Here is a 17,782-nt window from a genome sequence, read left to right on the forward strand (position 1 = left end):
ACATTAAGCAGGGAATTTAAAACTTAAAGTCTAAAATAAAAGTGCTGTGTGAAAATGTCATAAATATAATACCTAAATTTTTCAATATGATAATATTAATGTTATCACAGCGTTGATACTTGAGATTCTGAAGGTTGGTGCTTCTGCAATCAATAGAAGTATTTACAAGTCTCTTGCACTTGCAGTCACTTTTCACTTAACCTTTCAGTCCATGTCAGCACAGCAGCTGGAGAGGACCATTAATACATTTGGCTTATGCTTTACAATAAAGATGACTTCCTTTTCACTCTCAAAGCAGTTAATCTGGAGATAGAGAAGTTCCATTAGTACACTTGATTCTTTCCTGAACGGGACAAATAAACTGCAGCTGTAATACGGATATCAGAAACACAGCTTCAGGCAAAAAAGGTAAAAAGTTCTTATGGAAAGCAGCAATTTGTTTAGCTCAAAAATTAGCTTCTTCAGTTATCTGTTCTGACTGTCCTAAGATTTAGGTGGCTTTTATGTAAAACCAGAGTCGCATGCCTTAAGGATACATCTAGAATGCTCCCTCAAGTTACTGAAGTTACTGTTGGTCATTGCTTCAGTTCCTCTTAGTGCCTTGGTTAACATCTCATTTTTCGAACTCTTCCATCCATATAATTTGTTACAGGACAACATAAAAAATCAATCATTTTAGGAGAATGAACATGTGTCTGTTAAAACAAATCAGCATTATTTCCATGAGTTGTTTAGGGAATTTAAAACCTAAAATCTTTCTTTTTTCTGAACTTAGTATATTGGTGCCTTCTGTTCAGGACTGAAATTTCTTGCGGTGACTGGAGGAGCAATAGTGGACCTATTAGGAGCTTTTTCAAGAACTAAATGCTTTCATAAAGAAAATATATGTAGGTATCTAATTGTGGAAAAAAATCCATGTTAAGGGCAACATTTCGGAATTCCTTTTTGCAGTTAGAAAAGACTACACTTTCAGGGAAAGTGATACTAAACTTAGGTAAGATGGTTGGTATATTTCAGTTTCCTGTTAGGAACACTGTTTAAAAGCTGTCTGTATCTGTTCTGTAAAACACCAAAGGCATGTCCTGTGCTAAGCCCACAGCTGAAGAGAGCACTTTCCCACCTTGGAATTGTACTCTTATAAACAAGCTGCCAAAGCAACATGGTTATGTGACATCACAGGATATGTTTATACCAGCAAACATACCTTGAAATATTTTATTTTCTGGACTTCCTATTGTTCGTGGCAGACTGTACTCTTAAAAGCATATTTTAAAAGCCTGCCTAATGCAGTTCCCATGTCAGTGAGAATGGGATCTCATCTTTCTTGACCTGTTTTCTCTCCTGTTCAGCTTCCTCTGTGCCCTTTCAAGACAAATGCAGTTATCTCATTTATTCATAACCATTCTTTGCCTTTATGATATGACTGAGGAGTCATTTAAAGGCCTCAGAAATTGCCATGCCTTTAAGTATTTCTTATGTTGAACTTCAGGGGAAAAAGGCTCAGTATTAAAAAGAAGCAGAACCTCAGAGCAGAACTACAGAATATTTAATTTGGCTCAGTACAGCTCAGTTATTTATCATATAGCAGGAAAAAACAAGTCAGGGATGCCTCTGCTTTAAGTTACCTGGCTGTGAAGACCTAGTGGGTGCAGAAAAGCCAGAAGGTTCCACAGAGGGACAGCAGATGTGTTCTGGCACTTCTGGTCTATGCTTGACAGAAAGGAGACTGCCCTACATGCCACTTAGTATTTCCTGGAATGACAACAGATTATTATCTGTGCCCAGCTGTTAGAATTTATGTATTCCACATTCTTGTATTCCCACTGAACATGAGCATTATGGTCTCAGTATCATCAAATTTTGGTACATATGTGATTTCACAGCTTAAATGATACCATGCCCAACTTTTCCCGCTCTTCATGATGCACAGCCTTTACAGGTTATTTTCATTGGGATCTCCAAGTACTTTCTGCTGCTCAACACCAGGTCTTCCATGATGAAGAAACCCAAGTCTTTTTCCCCTGCTGCAATTTTCACTTCAGCAGTCTCTTACCAGCTTAAAATACCCCCAGGTTCTGGAAGGAAAACAACTACCTGTGACACATTTCCCTGACTGATTTAATTGAAGATGCAGTCATTGAATGTCAGTGCTGCCCTTCACACAGAAGTGCACTTGCTCCTTGTTGTAATTCCATTGATGTCTCAAACCAGCCATACAACCTATGAGAATACGAAAGATCATGGCTGGATGGTGGGTCAGCACAAACTTAGGTCATATATAGAGATAAATGTATATGCAATGTCCCTGAGTATGTTACACACCCACTCTTGCTTCAAAAGGTGCCTGCCAGTACACAGGGAAGCATCAGTACTTTAAGATGCTTCAAATATGCTGCCTTTTGAATGTCACATTGCACTGAATTCCTTTCCTGGAGATAAAAGATCAGCACAAGTCATTAAATTCACTTTTAAAAATACTTTATTTTTTAAAACCATTAAGGCAGAACTGTGTTTCAAATTAAGTTGGTTTACATTCAGTCTGAAAGGATTAAATAAAGCACATAGGTTCCTACCAGTCTCTATACAAACACTGTGAATTCAACCACTTATTTTTAAAGAAAGTGGAAAAAATCAGAATGTAAAAAAGAAAGAAAGTTTAGTTCAAGTTTTTTCATCCTAGATCAGTAGGCTGGTAACGTTTGAGAATGCGTCATTGTATGTAGCTAGATGTGACTTTAACATTCACACGTGCAAGATACGTTGTCTTTCCTAAAAATCCCTGTGAGACCAGGGCATTCATTTGTCCTTGGAAGTGTCATTTGCATTGTTCTAACAGAAAGAAACTTGGGAACTTGGCTTGAATTAGTGGTTTTTGCTGGGAAACAAGCATTTCATGAGAATTAGGTTTGACTACTCCTTTCAAGAAATGTCTGCTTGTTCTACATTCTGTATTTACTGTAGTAAAATCTACCCAAAACCTCCTAAAAAAGAGATGACTGGAAACAATAAGCTGTTTTGTTTTCTCTTGATATCTTGATTTAATTAAGCACTTGTTAGCTCTGTTGATTAGGGTTTGGCAACATTAACAACACTGTGCTTTTTTAATGTCCTACCAGATAACAGACCATTTAAGATGTGAGGGAGGGCTTCAGCATCCCCGGGCACTTATGCTGTGGTGCTGCATTCCTACAGAAAATTCTGAGCAAGTCTTTGTAAGAGCTGTAGAACAGCAGGAGCTGCAGAGGAGGCAGCTCCCAGGGAAGCTGCTAAACCAGACTTTGTCAAACCTCTGAGAAGGGGTTTGACAAAAAGAGCATTTTGATAGCATTGAAACATTGGTTAGAGGAATCATTACTAAAGAAGTAACTAAACCAAGCGCGTTCCTCCTCTGCCGAAGGGCCAAGGCACAGTGATTGCGTGGAGAGAGCTGTTGTGTGTGGGGGAACGAGCCCTGTGAGCCCCTGGAAGGGGCAGGGGTGGCTGTTTGGCAGTGAGTCACCCGCAGGCGGGCCGGGGTGAGCTGCTCCCAGCTCTGCAGCACATCCCACACAGGCTGCCAGTGACACTGCACTCACTGCAGTACAACACAGCACCTGCTGTGCCGCCGCGATTCCAGCGGCTCAGGACTTCCCCATCCTGGCAATCTTTTTCTTTCAAGTGGAAAGAATGCCATAAACTCCTGGCATTGAGCATAAGGCTGGTGTCTTTACCACAAGAGGGATTACTGGCATATCCAACCTGAGAAAATACACCAAAATACTACTACTACTTCAACTACCTCATGCTTGATCTTGCAGTTCTTATTTAAGGTCCAGCCTTATCTGTAATCAGATCAGTGTCTTGTGCATGCTGCCTATCCCCTGGCAGAGGCAGCTCATCTGAAATTGAGGTGCTTGCAACAGGAATTCTGTTATGAAACATCCACAACAATGGAATCTGACAAGACTGACTGACGCAATAAAGGAGCTCAAGGAAAAAACCACCCCAGCCTCAGAAGCAGAAAAAGATTTTAAAATCCTGTGAGCACAATGGAAAAAGAAAGGAGGAAACAGCCTTCCTTAGGGTGGGCTCAGTTACACTGTGGGTTTGTGCCATGTGAAGTGATAGTGTAAAGGAAGTGGCTGCAGGTTAGCACAGGGGAAGTCCAGCAGAGCTTTTGCAAACACGACACAAACACCTCAGGAGACAACATACCTGTGTGGTGACACTGATGAAGTGAAAATGCCAAGTTGAAGCAATTTGAGGAAATAAAATGTTATATGTTACAAATAAAAAGCAGTAAGTACAAATGACAGCTAGAACATTTGTAATTTGGTGCTGTGTTGTACTGCGGTGAGTGCAGTGTCACTGGCAGCCTGTGTGGGATGTGCTGCAGAGCTGGGAGCAGCTCACCCCGGCCCGCCTGCGGGTGATAGCAATTGTGTTTGGTGATTCATACAGCAAAATAAAAGGTAGATACCTTTGAAAGGTATCTTCATCCCTATATCATATTTCCTTAGCAGGATGCTGTAGGCACAGACTGTCACACCTGTATGCACCAGACACAGAATCCCTATGAGCAGACTCTGAATTCTATTTAAAATCCCACAGGAACCCTCCTGTAGGGAAGCCAATAATGCCATTTCAACATCTTGTTTCGCACTGCCAAATCATGTTTGAAATACGTCTATAAAAGCAGCAGGCTGCCCTCAGGCAGGTGGCAGGGAATAATCCTGAGTACATGCTGTTATTCCCTGTGAGCCACAAGTGAGTTCCTCAGAAAACACCAGCACTGGTGCATGAACCATATGCAGCTTCTTTTTAGCTCTTTCCAAAAGAAAATGAGCTGCTATGCTGCAAAACAAAGATAAATTTAGTTCTACACACTATTTTTCCTATTGGTGAACTTGAGTTAAAACCTCAATTTTGGGATTACAGCTACTCTTGAACTAGACTTGCTTTTATTAAAATTAAATAAAAGGAAGTCTATGTTCTATGTGAAAATATATTTTAAAGTTTTGTTATAATCATCAACACCAAACACTGATAACTTTGAGGAATTTGTGATAGCTCTTCACAAATGATACAGCAATAAAAGACCAGAAAGGAATAAATAGAAATTTGTCTTTGACATCAGCCCCTTCATCCTTAGCCCATAAAAGTAAATACTTCCTCACTGTACAAAGGGTTCACAAGATAAACTATGTAACAAATATTTAAATTAAATAATTTACACATTTTTCTTTAAGCACCTCTGTAATTAATTTAGTGAAAGTTTATACCTTGCAATTATATTCTTGTATTTTATAAACTGAAGCAGGAAGAAATGGCATTACATTAAATTTAAAAAATCCCATGACACATTACAATATCAATAATCTTATATCAAACGCACATATAATTTAACTCTCCAGTAAAAGAAAGATAATAAAGCTGATTAAACCTAAATACAAACATTATATGCAACTGATTATCAGGAAAGCACGTGGGACATAAGCAAGCACAGACACCACTTTCCACCTTACATTCCAACACTTCCTAAAGGACAAGAGGTTTCTGAGAGGGACCATTATTTGTAAGACCTTATGCTTAAACAGTACCATGACAGCTGCAAATGCATTTATTAAATGCAGTTGCAGATTTTCAGCTAGGAAAACGGAGCTTTTCAGGAGAGACTGAAACTGTTCCTCTGCAGCCACAGCAGGATATCCCTCAGCTGCTCTGACTCAGATGGGGCCTAAGTTTGTCCAGGCTTTCCATCAGGAATAAGGAGGAAATTCAAACCCAATCCTGTGTGACCCAGCTCTCGTGATGAATAAATCTCCCCAAGTTTCAGCAGTTTAAATAAACAAACAAATGTTTAGATGCTTATTATAAGCTCTTTGATGTGCAGCCTGGTGCCAGCTCTCTCATGAGAACGGGCTTAGTGCAACTGCTGGTATTTCCGAGATCTGCGTGGAGCAGGAATGATGCAAAACTCAGCTCTCTGGCAGCACTTCAGCTCTGCAGCAGCTGCTGGAATCAGAGCACAAAGGCACATGGAAATGGCAATTAACACAAAATATGTTTTCTTTAAATGCAACATAAGATGCAGTTTCTGTAAGTGGAAATTTTCCTATCAGGTGTCAGTTTGTGTTTAAAGCAAAAGTGGGATGGGAAATTTTGAAAGCTACAAAGTAGCTAACTGTTTTAAAACAGCAGCTTTAAAGGAAATATTTAAGGAGGAGAGAAGAATGAATATCAGATTTCCCTAATGCTTGGCACAAAACCTTCCTTTCCTCTCCCCTTACCCTTTGACAAAAAACACCTAGAGCACCAGAATAAATAAATAAATTAATATTCCCCCCCCAAACAATGCTCAAAAATGAGTAATCTCTAGGTTTGCTGAAAACTTAAGTAAGTCATACCATTGCTTCCCAGGATATGTCTCCATGCATCTACTGTCTTTTGCCTTAAGCTGTTTATGGGGCCTGGTTGCTAACCAGAGTTCTTCCATGCTATGACAGTAAAATGAGTTATGTTGGCAAGAATCAGATCCAAACTGATTACCTGATGAGCCAGTAAATCTGTACTACCATTTGAATCCTAAAATCTAATCACTTTTCTTCCCTCCATAGATGGGGTTTTTAAAAGTATTAGTTTATCTGCACATAGAGGAGATGCTGAAGTAATAGATCAGAAATAGATCTGAGACTAGTTTGGATTCCAATTTTTTTTAAAAAAACCACATAAACACAGTAACTTTAAAATCTCCTTGGCCAAAACCTGCTGTATTCACCTCCTGAAGAAGCAAATGTAATTCCTTAAAAGTGTAAAGTAGTAATGAGAAGTTCTTTTGCTCATTAATTCTCAGGAAAGGAATTGTCTGCCCTGTGCCACTCTTTGAAGTGACTGTAGGAATGTACAGTGGAATCCATCCAGAATTTTAGGCTGTGTTAACATATTGTTCATATTTCTGTAATTCAGAGATGTGTTCTCGTAATTTTTTTTCTTTTCTCATTAAGGGTCTGCAATTTAATTTAAAATAGAAATTAAACTGTCCAAGGAAGTAGTCAAATGTCCTGTTTTCAAATAATAAAAAAAATATGCACTTTTCTCATGCTAATAACAGGACATTGTTACAAGCAGCTGCTAAAAGAGCAAAATGTTATGTCTTTAACTGAGTTACTTTATTTGCAATTCTTTATAGCTTTGTTGAGAGTTTAAGTATTTATTATTAATTTTCCATGTTTTAAAGTGTTACTAAAGTGTTTTAGCTACTTTTGAGAACAAGTGCTGGAAAAGTAGTTATGCGCACTATGTAGAATGTATCTGATTTTCCCGACAATCTGTAGTACACTTAGACTATGAAATACAACTTTGAAATTTGCCTTTGCAAAGATCTGAGCTTTGGGGGGAAGAAAAATTCAAGTTATCCTTTTTTTTGTAGAATATAAACTAACAGTTGGCTCCCACAGTTTCAGACCACCATTAAAGAGTGGCTGGTATTTTGACAACTTTTTGCATCAGCAATATTGCAGATCAATTATTTCCATGGCCTAAACCCCACACCACAGGTCCTCAGTGAAATAGGGTTGGCTGGGAGAATAAAGCAGCATTCCTAAAATCCTTTGTTTCTGAGGGCACACTGTGTGCTGCTCTGGGACACAAAAGGCAGCCCATTTCTCATCTGAGAATTCCTGGCAAGACCAACATTCCTCTCTGAGTGTTTGAGGCCTGTTCTTCCTGCTGGCAGCAGAGAAGGGGAGGAAGTTTTGTGCACATGCAGTTACTGTTACTATCCTGCCCTAAATGTTCACCAAATTTGAGGCCTGTGCTCCAATATTTTACACTAAATGTATCTATATTTATCTATAACTTCTGCCACAATCATTGCCCAGATAAACCCCAAGTTGCCTTTAAACCTGGAATTTTTCCAGTGTCCAGCTGTGCCTGTGGGCCTGGACAGAAACAAGCAATGCCACTGAAATAAAACAGTGTGATGTTCTCACTTCATCACTCAATCCTTGCAGTGAAGATTCTGGTGTCTTCAAATGAGCCATAACAACACATGGACAAAGTGTCCTCCTGTGCCACTGAAAGCTCAACTGTAGTGAAAATGCTGGGACTGCTCCTGGGACCTCGTTGTTGTGAAACAAAAAGTAAAATTAGGAGGTAATTGTGTGAAGTTACCATATCAAAGAAATGAAAGAGAAACAGCAGAGTGCCTTGCATGCAGATGGCACTTTTGGGCAGCTCTCTGAGAAAAGAGCCCATGAAGTGTCAAAGCCAGGAAGCCATTTCCTTGTGGCTTATTTTGCACCAGGAGTACAGAAAGTAAGGTTGTAAAAATTAGTTTACTCCTAGAAGCATGATAAACTTACTCCCAGCTGTGCTGCCTTTTGTACTATGACAGAGTCTGACACATACAAGCACTGCTCTTGGAATTACTGTCACCTTATCCACATGGACAAAATCTGGTGAAAACAAGTACCTTCTTCTAGAAATACTTCTATCAGTCAGGCTGAAGAAGGTATAAAAATATATCCAAGTAGGTAAAAAATGAAGCAGTGTATTCATCAGAAAAGTAAACAGGTTCAAACAACTATATTGCCAAGAGACTTAAAGGAAGCTGGTGCCTTTCTTATCCAATCATTCCTTTGCAGTAGAGTGAAGGATCACTGCTGGATTTTTTTTTTTTTTTTTTTTTTTGTGAGGTAGGATCAGATTTTTCAGTCTCTCCAAAACTCTTGCTAATTCAAAATAGTATTTTTATGTCAAAACTGCATCCTGAGCTATTACAAGTTCTACAAAAATACAGGGTATACAATATATTTTCCTTAAGTGTTATTTTCACATTTCCTTAAAAGACTTTTGAAACAAAAAGGTCCCATCAGTTTATCATGTTTACTCCTCAAGACACACCTGTTGGAGCATCTCTGCTGTATTTTAGATAACTCTTTGGATTTTGTTTAATTCCGTAAGAGAACCATTTTTGAAACATGCTAACCCGAAGTATGCCAACATAACACTAGAGGAAGCTGTACATAATTTCATGGAATTAAAGCAGCAATGGATCAAAGATCTTTCCAAATTTTTAGAAGTATATGGACAGTAATATCCAGTCATTTGCTACACCCTGACTGAATGCTTTAAGAAAAAGTGTTAGCTGGTTCTCAGTAATTATCATTAGGCAAAAGTGCATCATCTTTCTAATTGTGCAGATACCTGGAAGGAAGGTGCTGAATTTGTTATATTAATTCTAAAATGACTAAGCCAAGAGGAAATACAATTTTAATTTCTGTTACTTAACATTCTGATTTATTATACAAATATGTATTCCTTACCAATCTTCAAATTTCCAAATAAAAGAACCATTGTAAGACACTTCATTGAGCACTCTGACCAGTAATTTTCTTCATCACTTTTTCAAAAGAAGACAAAAGATCCCAAACCAAAAGAAGTGTAACACTCCAGTTCCCCAGTTTTAGATTTTTCCTGCTCTGGGCTGAGTGAACTTCATGTAACTATACAAGTAGTTTTGCTCCCATCTTTATTTTTCTGTCTTTAAATATCGTGGAAAAAAATACTAAAAATCCTTAATACATATCCCTGTAGATTTCCTGTAGTAAAGGGTGTAAATGTGCATCAGATTCAGTCTTCTTGATTATCTGAACAAGCTGAGCATGCTCTGTGACCAGCTGTCGGAGGTCAGCCATTTTTTGGAGAAGTTTTGGGAAGAGGAAGGTGTCATCAGGATGGTTATTTTGCAAGTGAAGTTTCAGTACATGCACAATGCTCTCCTGCATTTTTTCAATGTGTCCTACATTTACAAGACCAGGACGATCTGTTCTCAAAACAAGCAAAAGAATACATGTCATAATTTTATAATGATTCCTCAAAGTGTAGTTAGTGGTAGAACTGAATCTTCCATAGGATAGAAGCTTTTCCATTAAAATGTTTAATTCATGAGAGGGAAATATTAAAATTTACTACCTTAGAGAACAAATATATAATGCTTACCTCCACAGCAAATAATGGCAGCAACAAAAAGGGATATATCGCTATCGTCCAAATCCAGAGCATTGAATTTCATTGCAAAATCAAATTTTGGCTCCATTATATCACAGAATGGCTTTCTCAGGCTCTTCAGGAACTCCCGTGTTATAAATCCATTCCCATAGGCTACCAGCATCCCGTCCTTGTTCATCACAGAGGCCAACATGGCAAATATGGCTTCATACACCCCATACTTCAATAGTGTCACCTGATCATTTAAATCCAGGCTGGAGAAGCCTGGAATGGATTTGGCAAATTCCGTGAGTTCTGTGACAGTCTCCACAGATGTGCACTGGCAGCAGTGGAAGATTCGAACTTCTGCTTCTTTGTTCTGAATCCCATTGGCTACCAGTTTTGCCACCAGGGTCTTCTCTGCCATACATAAAGTATCCATATCATGTATAACAAATGGCTACAGAGAAAAAAAAACCCCACTAGTTCAGTCACTAAATAATGGTTATTTATTAGTTTTCTTCCTAAAGAATAAAATTTTGATAAACTTCAACTTCCATGCTAATCAGTCCTCAACTGTCAATATACTCTGAGTTCTATTATGCTTCTCATAAACAGTGCATGACAAAATCCAACACCTATCAAGTCTGCTGTGTAAACAGCAATGCAAATAGTCAAATATAAAGATGCATGGCATATTTTTAATTTAGTTTTATCTAATAGTTACAGTGAAGCTCCAGCACTCCTGTGCTTGGTATGCACCTATCCATCTCAGAGCCAGTCCCAGAGGGCTCACAAAAGACTTTTATTACCTTCTCCAGAAGTCCAGGCTATTCTGCCTACATTCCTATTGATTCCTAAACTAACTACACTTGATGCACATCATGATGCTTTCCTGAAGTACCCTAGGGGGAATACAGACAGTAATTTCAACACACATTTGCATAAGAATGCGAACCCTGCAATACTCTTGTGTTTTATTATCAGATTTTCATAGACAATGCCCCAGTTTTCCCAACTTTCTAGCTGCAGTTGGTGCTGAGTCATCTCTAGACAGGGAATCCCACCAGAATGCCAAACACAAAATTTGGTATTTTCCATAACCCCCTCTGTTTTAAAAGGTGCTTTGCTTTATATGCAATGAGCCACTCTCTTAAAACATCATATCAAAAGCAGCATTCAAACTTTCTTAAGATCAATCAGAACTCAAAAACATTTTGATACATATCTGCAGAGTAACAACCAAAATGAAAAACAATTCGTTAAAGAATAACAACAAACCCCACTGCTTCCCAGCCTAGCAAACTCAGAGCAACTGGAACAGAAACTTAGTTCCAAGCACCCTTCTTGTGCTGCCTTACTCATCTCAAATTAATTAGCATAGGGAACACATAGTGTTCTGTCAGGAAGTCATAGGATTCACTTGTTTAATTCAGAAAACTGTTCAACAGGTCAGGTTCCTATGGTTTTCCATTTTAAAATGTTTATGCCTACTGCGCATTCCATCTCACTCCAGCACAGTACACAGAGCAGAACTTTCTATGGGAAAGTGGATATGAGTGGAAAGTGGCAAAGCAAGAAACACAACACATCTCTAAACCTGTAAAGGATGCACACTGTCTTATGCACTTAAAAAAAAAATTAACGTCATTTCAGTATGCAGAAGAAGTAAGGGTAAGGACTTGGGAGCTAAATTTAAAAAATTACACCATGTCATCATGAAAAATGCTCATTCATTCTGAAATTAATTATTGTGGTGCTGAAAATTAGGATTCACTGAAATCAGCTGTTAATGCACAGTTCTCAAACAGGTAGGTTGCTAATTACAACCAAAAACCTCCTTTTTTGAAAACCTCCTTTGCTGAAAAGTCAAAAGAGAAAGAAAATGTTTGTTCATTTAAGAGGTGATGAAATAGCCTAAAACACCTTTTCTCTTCCTTACATATGGAAAAAAATGATAGCAGCCTATTTACAATATCCTAGGGCAGATTCTTCATTAATTTTTATGTGCATATTCACCTGGGTATGTGCACTGGTCACTGTTGACTGGTCAGTTCTGTGGCTGTGGCCATACACATTCAAATACAAAAACTGGGATTAAGTGCTCTAGGATCCATCTCTGCACATGTGACACATGTGGCTTATGGTCCTGACACAGGCACAAAATTGATTTTCTGCAGTGAGGAGCTAAAGGTGGTATTTACTGCAGGCTCACATCAGTCTGTACCCTTAAAATGTTTAAGCCTGTGCCTCATTTTTCACACCTCTTTAGTGTAATGAAAAAGACTAGGATAATTAATGTGTCCCTCTTCTAATCCAGAATACTCTAGGCTTGACTATTATATGCCAAATCCCATAATGCAGAAGACAGCTTGCTTACAATTTTGATAACACTCATTCCCACACTTACATGGTTTTCATTCTGGCATATGTAAAGTTTCTTCCCTGCAAATGTTTACTGAAACAAGTTGCTGATAAAATAAGATACTTATCTTCTACATAAAAGTAACAAAAATCACAGCAGAGCTTAAATAAAGATACATAAAGTGAAACAAGCGGGTCCTTACATCAATTATACTCTCCCATGTGCTGCCAAACAAAAGACAGTTGATCAAATTAGGTAGACCTTGGCTAAATTACCCTGAAAGAAAAATAACTTCTACAGCATATGTGTCTTCACAACCTTGCTTGCTTCTGCCTTTCAAAGGAACCATACAGAAAAGACCAGGAAAGCTGGGTGAGGAAATGGCCAGCACTGTAAACAAAAAATTACAAACTCAAGGTTTTTTTCCCCTCCTGCTATAAATATTATTCTGATTAAAACAAAAGTCATGCAGAGCACCTGTACACCCTACAAGCTAGTAGTACTTACCCTGGCATTTGTGACAGAAAAACATACTTTTATTTCACAGTCATAATAGGAAAATAATTTTATACAGTTCTCCCCATATCAAGAGGCATTCAGATATCACTTCATTTTTTATTAAGAACAACAATTTAGGATTATGAGTTACTGCTTACAAGGTAAATATCTGATTTTCCTAAAGCTTCTTACTATTCTGATAGTAGTTAAAACCAACCATACTTACTCTAGATATTTGCTTTGAATAGTGCACATCTGTATTACCATGATATTTATTTTCTAAAAGACTTGCTGGAGAGTCTATCAAATTAGTACAATCACCTTATGTGTCGGTCAGTTTTACTTTAAAGTAACAGAAAAAGTACTTACTGGATTGTTATTGGTTTTCCCTGCAAGGATGATTCTGGCTTTAACTTTGTTCATATTGAAGTTTTTCAGGTAGGCATCATGAATTCTTTTGGCAAGTGATTTAAGATCTGCCATTTCTGAATCTTCTACATAATTTTCACCTGTTAGAATTTCTGCTTTGAGCTTGGCCTTCTCAGACCTCGGCATTCGTCCAAAACGTATTGCTGATGGGAAGACATAATGTAAAACAAACACAAATTATACAAGAACTTAAGCCTTTTACTGTTGCTGATTAGAGCAGTGAGATTTTTCTGTCTAGAAAAACTGAGGTAGAGGTGAAGAAATTGCCTCCTTCCCAACACAGTCAGTGACTAATATGCTAAACTGAAGGAAATCAGGTGTTTCAGAACACAAAGTGCTACCTGCAGTGAGCTAGAATACATTCCTTTTCCCTTCTACATTACCTAAATATATTTGTATTTTTGTTTTTCTCTTTCTACAGCTCCCAATGTGAAACTCAAAGTCCACCTTGGCAACTCTTGAAACACTGAGTAAACTCATGACAGGAACTTGGCAGAAAGCACACAGATGAGCTGGACAGCTGCAATGGAGCCAGGCCTGAATCCCACTGCTGGCTCAGAACCTGCAGGGGCATCCAATTCTTTATTCAACACATCTGTACTGCCAGTGGGAACACCAGCCCGAAGACCTGCATTTACAGCTCAAAGGCTTTAGGCAACACAATCTCATCTACCCCAAACACTCCATACTGCTTTCTCAACAGACTAGCTGTCCAGGAGAACAGTGGGAATACCCAATCTAGTCATTGGGATATTCTTCCAAGAGGCAGGAGATGCAAGTCTGAAACACCTCTGGGTATGGAGGTCTCCTGGTTTTTGGGTAAGCACTCTTGCCATTCATGGGTATGTTGACATTCCTCTTCAGTTCAGTTTCAAGCTAAGCCAGTCCCATTTTACCCTTGGGATGTATGCAAGGGTTTGAGATGGTTCATATAGTGAGCTGTTTGTACCACATTTCAGCATCCAACCAGTGAGGACAGGACCTCACTGCCTACACTGAGCAATTCAAGGCATGAACACCATCAACCTTTCAACATGCCCAGGGGTCTTCTCATGACATAAGGAGGTGACTCTAGGCATGATATGAAAAATGACTGTGGACTTCAATGGAAGTCCAACAAGGAAAGCCTGTTTGGAATCTGGCTTAGGTGCTTCCCCTCTCTTAAGGGTGGGTAGTCACACCACACCTGTTGAAAAAGTGGAAGAATACCTGCTCTAAACTAAAAATTAGAATTTTAAGATCATGGGTGTAAATTTAGTAGTACCACTTTTCCTGAGAAGTATTGCCAGCAAGTCAGCAGTCATCCCTTTTCCCTGCTACCTCCCACGTGTTTGCTGCAATCAAATTGTGGCTATTCCCTTCAACTGGAGCACAGGTGGCCACAGCAATTTTAGTAGGATGAAACAGCTTCACATGGATGCCAGTTCCTGCCAACACGTACGGCTCCCTGCTCAGCTCCCAATCTGAGATGTCACTTTGTTGTCCAGCACACTTTTCAAGGATGGTTATCTCCAGTTTTGCAGAGCCTACCAACCTCTCCCAGTGGAGCTCAATCTCAGTCAAGGCTCACCACAAGAGAGCCAGGCTTCTGCAAAACCAGAAAGTCAACTCTCACAATGCCTCCTGCTGGGACTCTAGACTACAATGTCACAAGCAGCTTCCTCAACCATGTTCCACCCCACCTATCCTGACTGCATTTCCTGAGGAAATCTGTCTCTTAACCTACAGCTTTTTACCTAGGCCAGCATTTTTACCTACTTTCACATTGCACAAAGTTCAGCCTGGACAATATCAGAGGCAAGCAGGGAAAGCAAACTATGGTCACCTGGCCAAGTGAGACATGCTTTCTCGTGGCTTGGCCTCTCCCTCTTCACCTGTGCTCCTCAGCAAGCTATGTCCTGCATACAGAACTGCCTCGTGGGCTGAAATTGGTCTGTAAGCCACAAGATTGCCACCCTTATCTTAAATCACTGGCACAAACAACAACATAACTTTTAAACTGGATATCTAAATACTCTGAATTTTTACCATTCTGTTTAACAAGCAATCTACCAGATTCCTGTTGCACAGTCAGCACAGACCTTTGCCCTTCCCCCCTCACTTTCTGAACCATCTACCCAAGGGCTGTTGCACTATAACCTGAAAAATAATGAAGGCTACTTTCCTACAGATTTCTATCCTACGACACTCCCCTTCACAATGAAAGCAGTTGTTCTCCTCCTACTCTTCTACAAAACCCTTGATCAGAATTCTTCCTGTATTGAAATTTGTTTCAATGGGAGTACTGGTGCCAAAGCTCTGGGGTGAAGAAAGCAAATAAATGGACATTCATATGGACAAACTGAAATGTAGCACAATAAAACAAAACTCATAACAGCACATTTGGCAGTTCTGTATCAACCATATGAACCCATCAGGGAAGCTGGCATCCCCTGCAGCGATCTATCCTGTAAAAAATCTGAGCTTCAATCATGTGTGAGTAAAAATGCTGTCCAAGCGCCTGCCTCCAGCAGCAGACTCTAGGTAGGAACAAACAAATTAAGGGCACTCTTACCTACCATTATGTGACATTCCAACTGAAAGGCACTTTTGAAAACGACAGTATTGGCACTTATTACGATTTTTTTTCTGAATTTTGCAGTTGCGATCACATTTATCATAGATGAGTTTTAAACGAATTGTTCTTCTAAAAAAGCCCTACAAAAATTTGAAAAAAACAATATGTAATGTTAATGAATGTTGACTACTAAGTTTCAACTATACAGGTAATTTTTTTTTTCTTTTATCATTTACTGTAGAACAGCCTTCACCTCAACTGCTCTTTCCAGAATGTCTTCAGTATCTGCAATGCAAGGTTGGTCACACACTGCCCAACCACAAGGACAGCAAGCTCAGAGACATCACAACATTTTCTGTCATATCACAGAGCAACATGTCATTTAGGCTGTGGGACACACCTGGCTACGAACAGGATCCTCATCTCAAATAGATATTCTGCATTATTCCATAAGATTTACATTCAAATAAATGATTATGCTAACATGATGCATGAAAGAATGCTGTACACAAAGACTGTTACTTCTCTCCTGTTACCTTCTAAAGTAGAAAAAAAGATGGAAATCTAAAACAGTAGAAGAAAAAGAAAGGAATCATGGGTCATATCACCCCAAGACTAATTTGAAGAGTAATTTGATAGGAGTAATTTGTTACAGAGACACGCCCTGGCCCCAAAACTACAGAATACAATACTAAGGGATTCAGGCAGAATGTGATAGAGGTGAGAAATTTGGGATTTGTTGCTCTTATAACAGTAATGTGGCATACTCCTCCCAGCCATACTCCCAACACAAATAAAACACTAGTGGAGCAAGAAGGCTTCAATTTTTTTTTTTTTTTTACACAGTCCAGTGTTTTCTTTTAGTATTTCACTAACTACATGCAGAAAAGCAGCATTAAAATTATCATTGTGAATTGCTCCTGCTTAATGAAGGTTTGGTATTGAGTTATGGTATCAGGATGACTTACTTCAGAAAAAAAGACCACAGATAGGTTTATTATCTAAATAATTGTAATGGCTAGAGCTATAGTAATTAAACATTTATGTACCAAATGTCAGTCTTCATATTACCCCATAAATGAAGCAAAATGATTTAGCTCTTAAGAAGAAAATTATGACTGTACCTTACAACCTTCACAAGCATGTACTCCGTAATGGTAGCCTGAGGCTTTATCCCCACAAATTCTACATTCAATGTTTAATGCTCCACTGGGTGATTCATCTATGCTACCTGGAGTTGTGGTAAAATTAATGGATGAAGGACTGGATGCTGGTGAAAGGGTGTCTAAAAAAAAAGGAACACTTCATGAATACTATACTATCAAGATTGATACAATTTCTATACTAAAAACAACACAAAAAAAGAATCTTGTGTTAATAGTCATTAAGTGAACTAACAATTCGACCAGAAGTCTTCAAAGAATAATTCATATTCCCAGTGCAAACACACACAAAATACAGGGTGTACCTTGCTAATTTTGATGCAATATAGGATGTTAAGAAGGAAAAGGTCTTACTGAAGTGACTCTGGCAACAAGAACTAGATGAGTGATAATGGACCCAGTAAGTACACACTACACCAATGCTCTTTGCAGAAAGGTTGTGAGCAGCTCATCTTGGCTTTACATCCTCCATCTCTTGTGCTGCAGAGATGAGCAGGGCATCTCTTGTTGCAGTACCACAAGAGACACATATTTACCTCACACTTCAGATACACATAAGGACCCTTGACCTTTGAAAAGAAATTCATAATTTTAAATTACAATCTAAACTGAGGCCTGAAAAGCAGATGGATGAGTCCTGCACATCAGTAGAAAGGCTGAACAGATGTTAAAAGGAAAGTAACACAAATGCCTGCTTCTAAAATAGCCTAGCTCAGATATTTTGTGTTTTTCTTATAATGGGCAAAGCATTTCTGAATTGAACAATGAAATAAACTCGCCAGATGTGCCACCAGTAGATGA

The 17,782-nt window shown here is 38.8% G+C and overlaps 1 protein-coding gene and 2 long non-coding RNA genes across 5 annotated transcripts in view; all 3 read right to left on the bottom strand.

Annotated features, from left to right (window-relative positions):
* Positions 1-23: 23 nt before the first annotated feature.
* LOC306801735 lies at positions 24-3,296 on the bottom strand. Its single transcript, XR_013774175.1, has 2 exons — positions 2,323-3,296; positions 24-2,244 (listed from the first exon to the last, which is right to left on the bottom strand). It is a non-coding gene; the product is annotated as an uncharacterized lncRNA (long non-coding RNA).
* A 349-nt stretch (positions 3,297-3,645) lies between these two features.
* On the bottom strand, positions 3,646-4,311 carry LOC306801731. Its single transcript, XR_013774168.1, has 2 exons — positions 4,188-4,311; positions 3,646-4,153 (listed from the first exon to the last, which is right to left on the bottom strand). It is a non-coding gene; the product is annotated as an uncharacterized lncRNA (long non-coding RNA).
* Positions 4,312-6,322: 2,011 nt separating this feature from the next.
* Positions 6,323-17,782, bottom strand: part of PPARA (peroxisome proliferator activated receptor alpha) — a 29,471-nt gene continuing 18,011 nt past the window's right edge. For all 3 annotated transcript variants that reach the window (XM_079305043.1, XM_079305042.1, XM_079305041.1), the window contains 5 exons: positions 16,943-17,103; positions 15,820-15,958; positions 13,202-13,404; positions 9,982-10,429; positions 6,323-9,805 (listed from right to left, as the gene is read on the bottom strand). In XM_079305043.1, coding sequence (XP_079161169.1) covers positions 9,558-9,805; positions 9,982-10,429; positions 13,202-13,404; positions 15,820-15,958; positions 16,943-17,103 — 1,199 coding nt within the window. In that variant the 3' untranslated portion in view covers positions 6,323-9,557. The remainder of the gene's footprint in view (positions 9,806-9,981; positions 10,430-13,201; positions 13,405-15,819; positions 15,959-16,942; positions 17,104-17,782) is intronic.

Source organism: Erithacus rubecula, assembly GCF_903797595.1.
Source record: "Erithacus rubecula genome assembly, chromosome: 4".
NCBI classification, from domain to species: Eukaryota; Metazoa; Chordata; class Aves; order Passeriformes; family Muscicapidae; genus Erithacus; species Erithacus rubecula.